The sequence below is a fragment of the Arvicanthis niloticus genome, chromosome 5 (genome assembly GCF_011762505.2).
Source record: "Arvicanthis niloticus isolate mArvNil1 chromosome 5, mArvNil1.pat.X, whole genome shotgun sequence".
In the NCBI taxonomy this organism is placed as follows: Eukaryota; Metazoa; Chordata; class Mammalia; order Rodentia; family Muridae; genus Arvicanthis; species Arvicanthis niloticus.
The window spans coordinates 85889807-85907306 of NC_047662.1; the positions used below are offsets into that span (position 1 = coordinate 85889807).

Genomic DNA, 17500 nt, shown 5'->3' on the forward strand with positions numbered 1-17500 from the left:
TAAGCCCAAATGTTTCACTTCTGTGACTCCACCCTGCTGAATTTGGCCCCTAGAGATGCCTTTCTTTACAAGTTTCTTCAGCAGAAGAGGGGAGGGAATGGGCATCATCAGAAGGCAGAATCAGCTTTCAGCTCTGAATTCCTCCCTCCCTTTCTCTCTTATGAGATAAAATACATATTAAGAGAAGTCGTAACACAGGGATATTACTCCCACATGGAAATCACACGCATTGTGTGAGACAACTCACCATGAATGGAGATCCAGCCACACTGGGGATGGTACCTGCTTCTGACCTCGTTGACCTTGTCCCATTCAGTTATCCATGACACCTCCACCCTCAACCCTGTCCTTCTAAAATCTTTTCCAAGATACTCCTATGAGAATTTCATTCTTATTTGTAAAGAGAAAGGAGTGACCCATCACCACTTTCTATACCTCATCTAGTGAGTCCAGCCCAGGGGAGGACTTCAGTGCTCACCTTTGTATGTAATGATAAACTGGGTTTCAGAAAGATCAAGAAAGCTAACCAGAGTCCCAGGCTCACCAAGAAGTCCACATAACCTCAGGGTGGAAAGCTTATCTTCTTGGGTTTTGTAAATTATTTTGTATGTGTAAGTATTTTGCCTGCATGCATATCTTATTTCAGAGGCCAGAAGAGGATGTCAGATTCCCTGGCATTGGAGTTACAGATGGTTATGAGCAAACTACGTGGCTGCTGGGAAGGTTCTCTGGAAGAGAAGCCAGCACTTTTGTGGCTGAGCCATCTCTCTAAACCCTTCCTGGATATTTTCACTCTTTAGATATAAACAGCTCCCAAAGATTCTGTCCTGTGCTCTGTCTGTTGGCCCTGTAATTATGATCAGCACATTCACACTACTGAAATGACCCTCAAATATCTTTCACTCCAAGTATGCAAAATAGCATCTTAATATGCAGCCCAGGCTGAGCCTCAAACCTGTGATGTGTTTCAGCCTCCCAAATGCTAGAACCACAGGCATGGGCCATGATGCCAGGCCTAGTCCATCGTCCCTTTTAACCCTACTCCCTTCCCATGCTCCAGTGTTTGCATCAGAATCAACTAGACTTTGGCTGTCAGTCCTGAGAAGAGAGGTACCAAGCCCCAGGATTTGTGATTAGATAGGTCACATAATTACATTGGGAGGTGTGGTCTTCAGGAGAGGCTGGTGCACAGATCCTCAACCCTTCCAAGGACACCCTAAGTTGGTTAAGTCATGTAATTATATCTTCATGCTATTAACACGGGTGTCTTGATGACTAACAGTCTAAACAGCATAACCACATGAAAACATCCCCCAGACAGCTAGACTCTGCCAGCCTCTTCCAGAACTGAGGAAGGCTGTGTGAAGGCTTAGTACATACTGGTTCTTAGGCTTCGGCTCTGTATATTTTTTTTTTCTCAAGACAGGGTTTCTCTGTGTAGCCCTGGCTGTCCTGGAACTCATTCTGTAGACCAGGCTAGCCTCGAACTCAGAAATCCACCTGCCTCTGCCTCCCAAGTGCTGGGAAGCAGCTCTGTATTTTAACTACTAAAATCTCTTCCACAGAACCCAGTTCAAGTCTGTAGAATAAGGACATACAGGTTTATGTACTGAGAGGCAAAGTCTATGCCTGAACCAGGAAGTTGATTAGGCTTACCTAGCTAGCTAGGCAGCTTGCTCTGGGGAACACACAGACACACGACTTTTGGGAATGCCTCCAGCTTGGGTGAAGCCTGCTGGGACAGTGTGTGGGATGCAGCTCACTACTTCAGGCAGCAAGACCATTCCAGTCCTTCCTCAGGACTGATTTACCTTCCTTATCTGTGGAAGTGATACAATCTGGAAGGCAGAGTTCAAGAATGAGCTCCCACAGGGAACTCTGGGTCAGTCATCAAGGGGCCAGTTATTCTCCAAGTACAACCACAGCAAAATCCAGCCCCACCCAGAATGATTAATGAAGATGTGTGGGTGAGGTGCCTGTTCTTCATGTTCGCCAGCCCTGCATTATAACCTGTAACCAAATTAGGTTAGCCCCACTTTAAATCCAGTGTCACTCAAATGAAAGGGGAAAAAAAGTTTTTTAATCCCAGTACTCAGGAGGCAGAGGCAGGCGGAGTCTCTGAGTTTGAGGCCAGCCCGTCTACAGAGTGAGTTCCAAGACAGCCAAGGCAGAGAAACATTGTCTCAAAAAAACTAAGAAAGAATAAGGAAAAGAAAGAAAACCAATATGGCAACATGTCTGAGAGAGCGCGTCAGACAGGAAGTAAACAAAGCTGCAGTTACTCAAGTTGATTGTATTCAAATGTTTATTCTCAACAAAAAACTTAAGACAATGATTTTAAATAATAAAACATGATATATTCTAGACACTTAATTGTTTTCTTTTTAAAAAGACAGTTTATTATAAATTTGGACTCCTACAGTTCTGGTGTGGTGCTTTGACATTTACAGTATTTCTTAGTATTTTATCTTCACTCCAAACTTGCTAAACAAAGAGTTACTCTCTGCGCACTAGACACTTCGCTTTAAGGAAATACTTCATGACCACACAAAACACACACATACAGAACATTTGTTTTGTTTTTTTTTTTAAAAAAATATTTACAGAAGTCTGTCCAGCCATTTGGATTTTGTTTCTTTGCCCATACTGAGATCAACAAAAAAGCTAAATAGTCAGCAAGATTTCACTTCAGCAGTGCAAAGAAGGGCATCCACCAAACTCCACTAAACAAACCGACAAACGACTAATGCGCTCAGCGAAATTCAACTAGTGAGAGAGTAATGTAAAAAACAAACACGTAGTGGGTCATAACTAGACTGGTTTTCACTGCGCAGCTTTCCTCAGGGAATAATATCACCCATTTCACAGAGAAAAAAAAAAAAAACAGGAATATGCATCCAAGCCTTTGCTAATGAAGAAAATGCCCTTCAAACAAATTCATCATAAGGCAAGGGGGGTGCGGGGGGGTGGGGGGGGAGGAGAAAGACAGGGAAGGAAACGCCGTTTGGCCCAGAAAAATGTAAGTACATTGTGTATTTATAGTATATACACATTTACAGATATATTGCAATTTAGACTGTCTGTATAGTCATTAGGCAAATGGACTGGCTCAGTAAGATAAAAATGTTCTCTATAAATAGGAAGTTATTGCTAATAGGCTACACACTGTGTGCTGAGATGGAAGCCATAGTAACACAGGATGTGAAGCTGCCATAGTGCTGGGGTTAACAGCAAGCATCAGATGGATAACATGCCATCAAATTCAGAAGGATGAGCCAAATGCTACTTAAAAAGACAAGGGGGAAAAGGCTGATGATGCACTGTCCCTTACATTTTTGCTTATTTTAAACAAAAGTCCAGTTCACCACAAGGTAAGCACAGGCTGACAGGCAAGCTTAGCTGCATGACGGAGAGAGGGAAGCACAGCATGCATTCACAACTAGGCTGGCCTAGTCTACTGTCATACAAACGGAATACAAAAACCCAATTTAAATAAGACTAGACTGTTAAAAAAAAAAAAAAAAAAAGGAAAACAAAACAAACAAAAAACCCAACACATACACACACAGTAGACTTAGTCTGATACTGATTGATTTCAAGAGTCAACCTCATCATGTCCTCTAATTCTCTACTGCAATATATTTGCCAATAGCTAGAATATTTTACTCACTTAAAAAAGATATTAAATACGTGTATCATGAAATTACATTCTTATTAACAATACAGACATACTGGGTAAGAAAATAGCTCCTGTGTGAACGGTGTCTGAAATGCATTTTCCTTACAACTATAAAACATCCACTTACACTTGTACAAGAACCCCCCCCCAGGCCCCCCCACCCACCCCCGAGGCAAAAAGCTAAGGAAAGATGGGGCAGGCTGGGCAAAGAGCAGGGAAGGAAAGATTCCACTCTCCTAATTACAGCACAGTGATTAATATGGTTCAAGACAGAACCAACAATAGTTGGTCCAAAAGATGCCTTCAATTCATGGTTACCATTAAAAACCAATCTCAACCACTTTTGGTTCATTGCAATGAGACCAAAAAAACAAAAAACAAACAAAAAAAAAAAAACAAAAAAAAAATCCTCACAGATTTATATAAATACTAGACTCCAGCTCTTTTATTATTAATAATTTTTAAAGTTTTCCATTTGTTTTTGCAAGGCCTAGCTACCGTATTATGACTTCTAACGTCTATTTGCTCTGCAACAACTACAAGAGGTAGGCATAAAGCATGAAAAAGTTTCTCCATCAGCGCCTCCCTGTACATCACTCACTTCACAGGAGGCCGTGACCTGTCCCCTTCTCCTCTCACGGAGCTGCTGCTCTGCCCATACAGATCTCAGAGCAGCTCAGGTGAGAAACTTCCCCTACTGAAGGATACTGTCATAGTGTCTGCTGCAGAGCAGTCATGTATATGTGTGTGTGTATAGATATATATATATATTTATTTGCTTAAAAAAATAAACAACAACAACAAAAAAACAAACCCCACTTCCTAGAACCAATTGTCTTGATTCTCTACTTCCACAAAATATACTATTTGGCCAAGACTACAGACGTGTTTTGTTTTTGTTTTTTTGCTTTTCACAGATGCAAGTGCCATGCAAATAAATTAAAGAGCAGATACCAAAACATACATGTGAGAAACCACTGAAGGTAGGTCCTTGAAAGCGTCTCTATAAACATAATTGATAACACTTCCATTCTGTCCTGTGTCAGTCAGTCACAAAGGTCTCCTTACACATCCAGGATCTCCTCTGCCGTCCCTCCACAGCGCAGCCTGTAGCGACCAGTTCTCCAGCTTATCGTAGGGTCCCATAATGCCGACAAGAAAATGTAGATTGTCATGGATTCACGGATGAACCAAGCCACAGCATAATCAAGTTTTGAAAAACACAGTGTGCCACCCTGAGAGTTAAAAATAAAAATCAGTCGACTTCCTGTCAGGTTAAATGTATAGTCAAAGAATGACATTCTCAGGCTGCTGAGGTGGCTCCACAAGGAAGCTTGACAACCCAATTTCAAGCCCCAGAACCCACCTGGCAGGAGGGAGGACAAGTGTGCACATTTGAGCACAATGATCACAAGTGGGTGCGTGCGCGCGCACACACACACACACACACACACAGAGTCTGGGGGGTAGGGGGTCTATGAGCTACTGGGACCCCACTCTTGGCACCACTGAAATTGAAGCTGTCTCCTTGGGTGATTTAACTGCCTTGCAATCCTGTCGGTCTTAAAACACACACACACACACAACAACAACATCAACCACAACAACAACATCAACAACAACAACAACGATTATCATTAGTAAAAGCAGTGTGAAAAACAACTGCAGTCTCAGCTTGAATATTTCCCTCACATAATTTTTCTGAACTAACTCTAAGTCTCAAACTTTTCTTAGTTTTCTCTCTTCTGAAACTGAAGACTACTTGGTCTTTTTTTCAGCCTTTTCTAAACAGATATAGTTCTGGTCCCTCACCAGATTACTGAGAACCCTTTCTTGTGTATCCACATACCTGGACACCCCTGAGTTGAATGTAGTCAAATATAAACCATGCCAGGCAGTGACACATGAAGAAAACCATGATATCCCATCTGAACACATGGTGGGCTGCCCACCCAATAATTAAACTGGCAACGAAGCATTCTGAAATTGGCTCACAAATTATTGTAGCAGGAAGCATGTTAATTCTCAATTTGGTCCACCTGAAGAAACAAACAAACAAACAAAAAGGATTTTAAGACAACAGCCTGCTTACAAGACTAACCAACCAAGCCTCACCACCAAACACCCACACCAGCACCATCCTGAACCTCTACCTCTCTCTGTCTCTCTCTCTCTGTCTCTTTCTCTCTCTCTCTCTCTCTCTCTCTCTCACACACACTCACACACACACACACACACACACACACACACACACACACACACACACAATCAACCTTGACATAGAAAGACTGTCCTCTTTGAAATAGTTTTAATTGTTTTTATTTATGTATTCTTAAGACAGGGTCTCTCACATAGCCCTGGGTTAGCCTCAAACTCCTTATGTATGAAAGATGACTTTCAGTTCCTGATCCTCTGCTTCTTCCTCCCAAGTGTTGGGACTACAGGTTGGTGCCACCACACCCAGTGTATGCTGTGTGGGGGTGGGTGGGTGGCAACATCTAGGGCTGACTGCGTGCCAGGAAAGCAGTCTTTCAACTTAGATACATCCCCAGCCTTCCTTTCTCAGTTTTGCTTTTAGGAATCTCTTTTCTACTTTTATTTAGTAAATAAAAATGTCTATCCATCCATTTACACAGTCTATACTCTTGACCAGCTTAGTTTCTATCTCTAAAGAGTTTAGTTTCAATCTATTTTTAAATTTCAGTATTATCAAAGAAAATATATTTAGGCATTCAATTTCTCTTAATACAGAACAAATTTTTCTGGAAGCAAAGTAATCTCCCCGGTCCATCCTCAATACTCTATTATGTAGCTCTGGCTACCCTGGAACACACTGTGTAGACCAAACTGACCTTGAAGTCAGATTTGCTGGCCTCTTTCTCCGAAATACTGGGGTTAAATGCATGCACCCTGATGCCTGACATCATATGCATTTTAAAAATCATTATATGTGTGTGTGTGTGTGTAATTATATCTCGTAGCACATACACACGTCTCACACACACACACACACACACACACACACACACACACACACACTGCTTTTTAACAAAAATGATAAGTTTCCTAATTTACCTGATCATTCTGGATTGAAACTGAGAAATTGAGTACGAACCAGAGTTTTGCATGGCAACTTGAGTAGACATTGAAAACCTCCATCCTCTGAAAAGGAAGATAATTACAATATGATCTATGTTTATGTTGACGGACATATTCAAGCCTGACTGGTTCTGCATTCACTAATCACTGTAAGAGTAAGCTGCGGCTGGTATTCAGGACTTGCCCAGTCCTTGAAGATGAGCAAACTGATGCTATGAACGTTTCTCAGCGATTGCATCAGCCCTCAGTGGTATCACATTCCAGCTGCAAGGAACCACATGCCCTAGGTTTATAGTTTAAGAACTCAGGTGCAGCCATTCTTAACAGACTCACTCAGTGAGGAAGTTCTATACTAAACAGTTTGTTTCTGACCCATCTCCCTCTGTGTGTGTGTGTGTGTGTGTGTGTGTGTGTGTGTGTGTGTGTGTATGTTCAACAAGAAAAGTAATCAAGTGGCATTGGGTCTCACAGAAGACATAGGTGCCTGTGAACTTCTTAAACACATGTGGAGGAACTTCAATATACTCTTTATCAAAAAAAAAAAAAATTTAAATAAGAAATCACACAGAGCAGTGATCTCCTTTAAATTCAAACAAATTTTCTGTGACAGAGAAATGCTAAATGAGGAGGTGGCTTATTAGCAAAGTATGAAATAATGTGCTAGGATTTTCAAGATTTGGGTTAGAGAGATGGCTCAGGGGTTTAAGAGCAGTTGTCTTACAGAGGGCCCAGGTTCAGTTCCCAGCACCCACATGGTAAGCTCATAGCTACCAGTAACTTCAGTTCCAGAGATCAAATGTCCTCTTCTGACCTCCAAGGGGACCAGAGACACACACATGTTGTATACATAAGCAGGAAAACCACTCATGCCTGTAAACTAACTAACTAACTAACTAAATAAATAAATAAATAAAATGCAAAGTTTAGTTTCAAATGATACTTAAAAAACCCCACCTTATGATAACACCAAAAGCTTTGTTTTTTTTCTACAACACAGAACTTTCTACCTTCATTCTCTCAAAAGCTTCCTGTCAACCACTTCAAACTACAGCATCTGAAGGAGACGAAGGAAGGTGTTTATCAGCGCCTACGGATGTTGGCTGTAAAGGCTCTGCCAAAATGACTAACCTTCGTCTTCACCAGCAGAGCAGCGGAATAAAGCAGCCCAAACCCATGGCTGGAACAGAAGAAAGCCAACAGAATCTGCTAGATACTAAAAAGAGTTTCGTTTTCTTACCGGTCGGCTATTGCTTTGGCCATAAAGTAATCTTCAGCAATGTACTGAGCAAAGGCTATGAGCCCTCCTGCCTGGTCTAGCACATCCTTCCTCATGAGGCAGGACATTCCCGTCACACACTTGAAGCCAGTTACATTGGCAGAGATATAGGATCTTGGGTGTGAAGTTCCAAAATATACCTGCCCGAGAAAACACAGACATAATCAATTAGGTTTTAATGTTAAAACTATTAAAACTATGAAGCTTGTAAACTTTTCCTAATGCTGTCTGTTAAATATGGGCAAGTGCGTGTCCATTCTACCATGCTCCTAACGTGAGCTACCCGAAGGGAAAGCACACCACTGCGCTCGCTCCTGCAGTCCAGGCAGTCAGTGATTTGTTTGACTGACTACTCAGCTATCATCAGTACCAAGAAATATTTACCTTTAGAGTGAAAGCATATTCACTGGCCAGAAAGTAAACACTATCTTTTCTAAAACCAATAGATTAAAAGATAAATCCAAATAACATGGAATTTACATATAAAAGAGTAAATACTAACTCGTACATAAAGTATTAATGAAATTTAGTGTCTTCTGATTTTTTTTTTTTTTTTTTTTTTTTTTTTTTTTTTTTTTTTTTTTTTTTTGGTTTTTTCGAGACAGGGTTTCTCTGTGTAGCCTTGGCTGTCCTGGAACTCACTCTGTAGACCAGGCTGGCCTCGAACTCAGAAATCCGCCTGCCTCTGCCTCCCAAGTGCTGGGATTAAAGGCGTGCGTCACCACCGCCTGGTGATAGTGTTTTATTTTAAAACAGTTACCTGTAACTAACTACCAACCAGATATAGGATTAGATATGGCTTTTATGAAGCACTTTACCAACCAGATAACTCAAGATTTTAACACTAACAATCTCTTCCAGTAAGAGAAATATTTCCATGGGCTGGTGAGATGGCTCAGTTGGCAAAGTGATGGTCACAAAAACATGATGACCTGAGTTATATACCCAGCATACACATAAAAGCTGGACATGATATGCCTATAATCCCAGTCTTTGTGGAAACTGATGCTGGAGGAACCTTGGGGCTTGCAGGCCAACATCCCCAGTAAAATTGGGAAGCTCCAAAGTTCAGTGAGAGACTCGAAAACATGTTTCAAAAAATAAGGTGGCAAGTGACTGAGAAAGAAACTTAATATTGACCTCTGACCTCCCCCTAATATGCATCCTCACTCTCCTACATGAACAAGCGTTTATGCGTGTCAGAGAGTCAGAGAGATTAAACTGCCAAAGGTCAAATCAAAGTCCTAACACCAATGTGCCTTCACCCTCGTGGATCTGTGGCAATTAGAATCGAGCCAACATACAGAAGCACAGTGTGCTGAAGAGGAAGTGGATACATCCTCTTCAAACATCAAAACTGATACCAAGAGCCTTTCCCTTGTGACAGACAAGCCTTGCTTTCTGTTTAACAGTATAGAATTAGATATGACTTTTATGAAGCTTTAATATGGGGAAAGCTTATGAAGTGATAAAACTAATACACACATTGTTTTTCACAACCATGGTTTTTTTTTTTTAATTTTTTTTTTTTTTTCGAGACAGGGTTTCTCTGTGTAGCCTTGGCTGTCCTGGAACTCACTCTGTAGACCAGGCTGGCCTTGAACTCAGAAATCCGCCTGCCTCTGCCTCCCAAGTGCTGGGATTAAAGGCGTGTGCCATCACCGCCCGGCTCACAACCATGTTTTTTAAAGGGCACATAAAAAAACATGCTGGCAAAACCAAAACAGTCACAAGTTCCAAAACTGGTCAAACAGAAGTGAACCTTCATTGCCCTGATCAGAGTGTGTGTGTGTGTGTGTGTGTGTGTGTGTGTTTCCATTTGGGTGTGGGGGCAGCATGCTTCTAATTTTCATTGCCCTGATCAGTGGGGGGATGGGGGGGTGTTTCCATTTGGGTGTGGGGGCAGTGTGTTTCTTCTGTGTCCCCACAATTTATCATTCCCTACAAGACAAGCTTGACTATAACCCTGAGGAGAAAGGGCTGCAGATGTTGCCCGGTGGTGAAAAGCTTGCTTAGCACGGTTATGTCCCTGAGTTTGATCCCAGAATTTGCAAAAAACAAAAGACTTCACAGGGGAGAAAAGAAGAAGAGGCAGGAAGACAGGAGAGGGGAGTCGAGAGTCAACAAAATTATGTATTTCATTTTTGCCATAAAGGAATCCAGAGCTTTGTAATTAACTTCAAAAAAGAAAAATGTTTAAGATATTTATTTAAAAAGAAAATCAAGGATTTTTTCTTTTAAATAGGACTTGCATGAACTTCAAAAAAAAAAAAAAAAAAAAAAAAAACTTTACAATATGTCACCAAATACCTTTCAGTTGAATAGAACATTATGTAAGACAATAGTCTGGGGTGAACATCAAGAATTCAGTGAAGATGCTATCTTCACTGTACATTCAGCTAAGGGCAGGGCCACCAGACATCCCCTATATACAGCCATAGGGTGGGGGCAGCTCAGAAGTAAGTGACCCCAAGGACCTGAGAACTTCCTCCTAGGATCCAGGGTGCTGTGCTCTCAGCAGGATCCCACATGGGCAGCAGAGCTGAGGTCAGGCAGCCAGTTCTGAGGGAAGCACTGCTGTGACAAGCATGATTTGTGAGACCTGCACTTACCTGCTCTAAGGTTGCGGCAAAGCCTTGTCTGTCCGCTACATATGGCAGCCCGTGGACCAACCCCACTTTCTCTGTCATCTGATTGACCATGTCAGTTAAGGTGTCTGGAATGACTAAAATTTAGTGGGGGAAAGGTGAGAACAGAGAAAAGGGGGAAAAAAAAAAGAGAAAGAGAAAAAAATTTTTAGTAAAATGTCCATTGATGTAATTAAGTTTTGTGAATTGTAATTAAGTTACAATAAAATATATTGAACATTTGGATTTAATAAATATCAATCACTTATTCTGAGGATATAAAACTTCAAAAAGCTACACATTTTTAGCCCAGGAGACAAACTTCTTGCTATAATCATCTAAGTGAATTTTTAAAAGTACATGAATACTTTTGAATAAATTTATGTATTTTAGGAACCATGTTGATTTGACTCTTCTGGTAGAATAGTGTATTACAGAAGCCCAAAGGATACAGAATGTCCAACAAATGAGGAGTGTTACACTGGAGAAGGGCTGTAGACCAGATAGTGGTCATCACTATGTTTTTAATGGTTGAGATTTTCTCTTCAAAAAAACGCAAAGGTTTTAATACATGTATCATCTAGGTTAGGTTAAAAGAATTAAAATCTTATCGAGTATACCTAACATATTACAATACATGATGATGAAGTAAATTATCGGGCAAACTACAGACTGATTAATAATATATTTTTAAGATGTTTTGTCGGTCTATCATCAAATGAACAGTTTTATAAAACAGGACAAACCTCACCTCTTATTCCACTATCACAAATCCATATGAGATCATACTTTGCAACTTCATATGCTGGCATCAAATTATTAATTTTAGGATTAATCCCAACCTTTTTGCCACCTAAAAATGCAAAGGCACAACAGTAAGACATTCATAGAGCTGGAAATGCTAAAAAAATACAGGATGGAGAGAGAAATTGAGTCCAGCCATATTTCATAATTAAACAATCACCCATTACTCATAGTAGAGATTACTGCAAAAATTACTCACTAACAAAATGTGAGTTTCTAATTTCTTTGACAATCTAGTCTCTGTTTTCTAATTTGCAAATTCTTCCACTAATACTATGAACTGACACCTAATAATTGTACAGCACAATGATACTGTAACAGCCGTGTTCGGAATACTTGCACAGTGCTGAGATTCCTCATCACAAATCAGTATGTTAAGTATGCATGTTAATTAATCCGATTTAGCCATTTCACAACATATACATATTTTAAAGTATCATGCTACATAATATCATAAACACATTTTATTTAGTGTAGGGAATAAATGCAGACAAAACCAACAAACAAAAAAGTCCACAGGACTCATTTTGAAGTTACAGTAGTTACAACAATAGGAGAAATTGACTATCAGAGTGGAAAACAAGCCACACCCACTTTTATACAGAGAAAAGACCATAACTGAAAACACTTTAGAAACAGAAACAATACGGGAACACAGAGAGGGGCAGCTAAAACTCAGGGCCATTTGAAGGGCTGTATGGAAACCTAATGCAGTGGAAGCTCCTTCAGATGGATAGATACATGAAAGAAATCTAAAGGAATCGCCAAATAACTGCCCCAAGCAGACACGTCTCAATACCAAGTGGAACCCCCAGTGCAGGAATGGGGCACATCTAATCATAAGTTGCTGGCCAAAGGGGCCCCATGAAATACCCCAAACAACCTAGGTTACTGCAAGGCTATTGGTTGTTCTCCACAAACTGATGGTGAGGCCCCGCTGTTGAAGACACCACCTACAGTAACTCAGTGAACAGGAAGAAGAGCGGGTGCCTACCTAGAGCCTTCCCCCCTGCTGGTTAGTGTTCACGTACTGGAAGTTACTCAGAGAACTACCAGAGGCAAACACTGGCCTGTAAGGTGCGCTGACAGAACAGCCCGGCACAAAAGTTGTGAAAGTAATCAAGTATCTGATTGTAACTAAAGCATACTCTATTAAGACCTATTGAGTGCCCAAGAGCCTGAGACTAGACAAACCATAGACCAGACCGAGGGGAAAATCAAAACAGAAAAGGGAAAAGAAAAATCAGAAGATAACAACTACTACTTCTACTCACACCTGACCAATAAGTAAGATATTATTTTTGTGTGTGTCATTTGGTAGCCAAGACCTTTTTTTCCCATAACTTTCCTTGAAGGAACAGAAATATCTTTTACCCCTCCAGAAAATACATTTAAAGCAAGCATGCTGTCTAACTTTATTGAGTGCCTTGAATCCTAATCTAGAGTTTAACGCAAGAAGAGTTACTGATATTTTAAAACTACCAAAGGAAAATGGCTAACATAGACGTTGTGACTTACCTATAAATAATCTAGCATCAACATTTGGGTATTTTCCAAGCAGTTTCTTACATACATCAATGGCTGGATCATCATGATCTTGTACACAAAGGAGTATTTCATACTAGTCAAAAGAAGATATTTAACATTAAGAAATCCCTTGTAATATAAGCACACACTGTTAACATTTCTAGAGTGATCAAAAACTAGATGAAAAGGCTGGGCAGTGGTGGTGAACGCCTTTAATCCCAGCACTTGGGAGGCAGAGGCAGGCGGATTTCTGAGTTCGAGGCCAGCCTGGTCTACAGAGTGAGTTCCAGGACAGCCAGGGATACACAGAGAAACCCTGTCTCGAAAAACAAAACAACAACAAAAACTAGATGAAAGAAAAAAATGTGTAATTGTGTACATAGAGTTTAAGAGTTTAGGGAGGAATCCTATGGGACCCAGATGCTTATGACAAGCGTTGCTTGGGCGGAGACAGCTTCTCCAGGCCAGGGACCTGTCTGCCAGCAGCAGAGAGTCTGGAGTGCCTGAGGTTGACATCTGTCAATTCTCTGACTGGCCCTGTCCCAGTGACAACCTGCGTATCAAGTTTGTTCACAACCTGCACCACTTAACATGCACTCAAAGATTACAGGACGCGCAGGAGTGTAAACAGCTACACCGAAAAGGAGCAAAACCAAGCGCACTCCTCCAGAAACTCTGGCCTGGAATCTAGCCCTGCTTCATGAAGGTGCTACAAATGGTAAATTAAGCCCAAAAAGGACACAATGTGATTACTTTCTTTCTTTTTATTTCATTTACTGTTTAAAATTTTTTAAATAAAGTAATATGACTGAACACTTACCACCATGAAAAGCATGCTTCACTGACCTCATATGAAAACTTCCAGAATTTCATTTTGCTCAATGCTATGCTTAGTTAGAAAGGCATTTCTGAAAGCTTAGATGGCTCTGCCAAAACCATCCAGTAACTTTTGAAGTGTTCAAATCACAGGGACTGATTCAAGCCATGGAAAAGCCCATTCTGCTTACTTACTTCTATTGATAAGTATATAAAAGCAAAAAGCAAAAACAAAATATTCATAATGCCTCCAGCATGCATCTTACCTCACCAAAATACTGGTAGAAAAGAAATCTGTGGTTGAACACAAGAGCACCAGGACTAAAGTCAAGGAAAGGTTTCGTCAATAAGGTGGGTTTTTTTTACAAAAAAAAAAAAAAAAAAAATTAATAAAAAGTCTTAATAATAATTAAGCAGATGGTAAAAACAAGGGGTGGGGGGTCATGTTGTTATGTCGTCTACCACTTGCTATTCCACTTCAGTGATGACTGATCAGAAGTGCTACTCAAGAAGGGTTCAGCCAATTATACAGTCCTCTGGCCTCAAAAGACCAGATAAAAGTCTGAGAGAGCAAAGGGTGCCAATCCTACCACACCCCTGAAACTTCCCAGAAGGCTGAGTCTACCAGCAGCCCCAATGTCTCAGAACACTTAGTGGAGGAAGACTGTGTCCTTAATAATGGCAAGTAGGAAGGCTGAGTGACTTTATAAAGGGTGAAATAACAGCTAGCTTTCCTCCTGTCTACTAAGTCACACAGCCAGGCGCACCCTAGAGAATTCCTTAATGCTTTTATAGTATGCACTGCTCAACAGGTATGGACAGCAAGGAGGAGGAAAGTGCTTCTAAACACTACGACTCTGTAAGACACAGGAGAAGGCTTATTGTGGCTTCCTCCCCAAGCATGACAGAACTTTATATCTTAAGAGGAAAAAAAAAAGATTAATTTTTCACCGTGTATGTATCTCTCTGTGTAAATGTGACTGTGTATGCACAGGTAGTGCCCATGGAGGCCATAAAAGTCTGATTTTTCCAGAGTTAGTTCTGGGCAGTTGTGAGCTGCCTGATGCTGGAACCAGGAATTAACCTTAGGTCTTCAGCAAGAGCAGTTTGCTCTCTTAAATACTGAGTTGTCTCTCAAGTTCCATACCAAAAGTTTTTGAAGGGAGATAAGAGAGCTCATCTTTGTTCTGTCACAAGGCTTGGAAGGTTCCAATTGTGATTACACCTTTCAAACTTAATTCCAAAATTCAGAACAAAAATTACTTAATTAGCCACCCTGCAAAGAAAACTCAATTCACATTATCCAGGAGCAGATACTTAAAGACAGGCGTTAAAAACAACAACAACAACAACAAGAATTCTAGCAAATTTAAGAAAGAACCACTCTTAAGTGTTTTCTGAAGCATCATATGGTAATGAGGCATCACCTCTGTGTCTTCATGGTGTGTGACAGAACCATTTTATTTGCTAGGAATCTCTGCACAGAAACAGTCAAATCCCTCTACTTATAACTGGCTAAACACTAGATGTAGTTAAAAGCTTTCCTAGTTAATACACAGAATAACTCTTTACGTGTATTTTTATATTCTAAAAGGTTAGACTTACATACATATTAAAAATACAGTACATATTGTACATAAATATACCTTTGCAATATTTTTATAAAGACTGGTTTTCTAAATCTTCAGGAGATGAAAGAGCTAGTGAAATCCTGTAACTGAGCGAACTGAACTACTGATCTAGACCACACGCGTGGGAGGGGCTGGCAGCCCAGCAGCCCATGCGACTGCAATCTCTTTCAGCTTCTCTTTTCAAACTGTGAAACGTCCAAAGGTGAAAAGCAAGATGGGGAACCACAAAACACCTCTCCAAATTAATAATACTTAGTCCTTGACACTTAAGAACTTAACACTTGAAACTGCAGTACCAGGAATGCTACCCCTTTTTTTATTTAAAAGTAAATTTAGGTGCAAAGATAACAATTTAAAAGTGAGAGAGTCTCCTCATTGATTCAAACCTGCAGACATTAGGAACTCAAACTTTGTCTACAGTAAAGAGGACAAAATGCCATTCTGAACTGAATTCCTAGGGTGGTTCTGGGAGCTGAAGCCAGGGCCTTGTACATGCTAAGCACACACTCTTATTACCAAGCTATGCCCTAAGTCGTGAAATGTGCTTTAATATATGAAATAATAATGCTGTGTATAAAACAAAAATACCTCCACCACCACCACTCCTCACCGCAATTTGCTTCAAACTTTCTGTGTAGCAGGGACCATGTTTTGAGAGCTGTCTCTCCACCCCTATGTAACCTGGTGATGGATGGATGCCAGAGCTTCATGCATACCAGGCATGTGCCCTACTGGGGTACATTCAACCCTTCGAGTATAAATATTTTAAGTTACTATTTATAAAGAACTACTTTGGCCGGACAGTGGTGGCGCACGCCTTTAATCCCAGCACTTGGGAGGCAGAGGCAGGCGGATTTCTGAGTTCGAGGCCAGCCTGGTCTACAGAGTGAGTTCCAGGACAACCAAGGCTACACAGAGAAACCCTGTCTCAAAAAACCAAAAAAACAAACAAATAAACAAAAAAAACCCAAACAAACAAACAAACAAACAAACAAAAAAAACCTACTTTACATACCAGGTTTTATAGAAAACCTTGTATTTGAATTAAATATTTGTTTTCTCTACTCAAGAACTAGATCGTTTTGTGCTACATTTACCACTGTGTTAATGTTTTTAAAGTAAAATACTGTCTGAACAAAAGTTTCCCTTAGATGCAGGAACCCGACAGGTCTCTCTGGCTCTCTGACTCAGAAGCTAACCTATACTATGGAAGACCAGAAACCGTCTCTGGCATATGCTGACACTCATTTCATACTGCAGATCAGCACAGTGTTTTCTTCCGCCAATGTTAATGCACAAGGATGTGACAACACAAAAGACCCACAGAACAAGGTCTCTGAGCTGTGAGATGGGCTGATGCAGAGGAACCAAGATGTGAGATTGCGGTGCACATCAGAGGCACGTGGGATCCTGAGGGACAGGCTAGGGGGTTCATAATCAACACAGGTACTCTTTCATCACCAAAAGTAGACTTTCTCTTGCATTCACTTACAGAATATGGGCTGGAAAAACTCCCAACTTTGATGTACATAGAACATATCAGGGCTTCTGCAGTGTTCTATACAGTGTTGAAATTTCCAAAATAAGTAAACCCACGAAGTAGTCTATTCTCATGGGTAATCCACTATACTTACTTTGGGATAATCCAGTTCAAAGAATGTCTCCAAGTTGTTGATTAGGTTAGGATCCACCCCCTTCAGTGGTTTCAGAAGAGAGACCCCAGGGAGCTTGCTATACGGCTGTTTGTCTGTTGCCTTCTTGTTGAGGTGTAACCGGCTAAAACACAAAAACAACACATGAGTTATTTCTAGAGGATGTGCTGGTGCTAAATCAAAAGGAAGCACATACTACATCACTTAATCACTAAACAGAGTTGGGTTAAACATCTTAATAAAGGCTTAAACACAAGAGTCAGGAGAGAAAGAGAGGCAGACAGAACAAAGCCAGGCAACTCAAAAGCATCAGGCTGGGCACCTCAAGGGAAGGTGTGTTTGTGTTTTGGATTTTTGTTTTTAAGACAGGGTCTCATACAGCCAAGGAT

General features: G+C 40.7%; 1 protein-coding gene across 1 annotated transcript in view; it reads right to left on the reverse strand.

Annotated features, from left to right (window-relative positions):
- Positions 1-2287: 2287 nt before the first annotated feature.
- Ugcg (UDP-glucose ceramide glucosyltransferase) overlaps positions 2288-17500 on the reverse strand; it is a 33286-nt gene continuing 18073 nt past the window's right edge. Inside the window, exons 2-9 of the mRNA XM_034502967.2 lie at positions 17094-17235; positions 13004-13106; positions 11433-11534; positions 10667-10779; positions 8016-8194; positions 6755-6841; positions 5529-5718; positions 2288-4914 (exon numbers count right to left, since the gene is read on the reverse strand). Of these exons, the coding sequence (XP_034358858.1) occupies positions 4744-4914; positions 5529-5718; positions 6755-6841; positions 8016-8194; positions 10667-10779; positions 11433-11534; positions 13004-13106; positions 17094-17235 (1087 nt within the window). The 3' untranslated portion in view covers positions 2288-4743. The remainder of the gene's footprint in view (positions 4915-5528; positions 5719-6754; positions 6842-8015; positions 8195-10666; positions 10780-11432; positions 11535-13003; positions 13107-17093; positions 17236-17500) is intronic.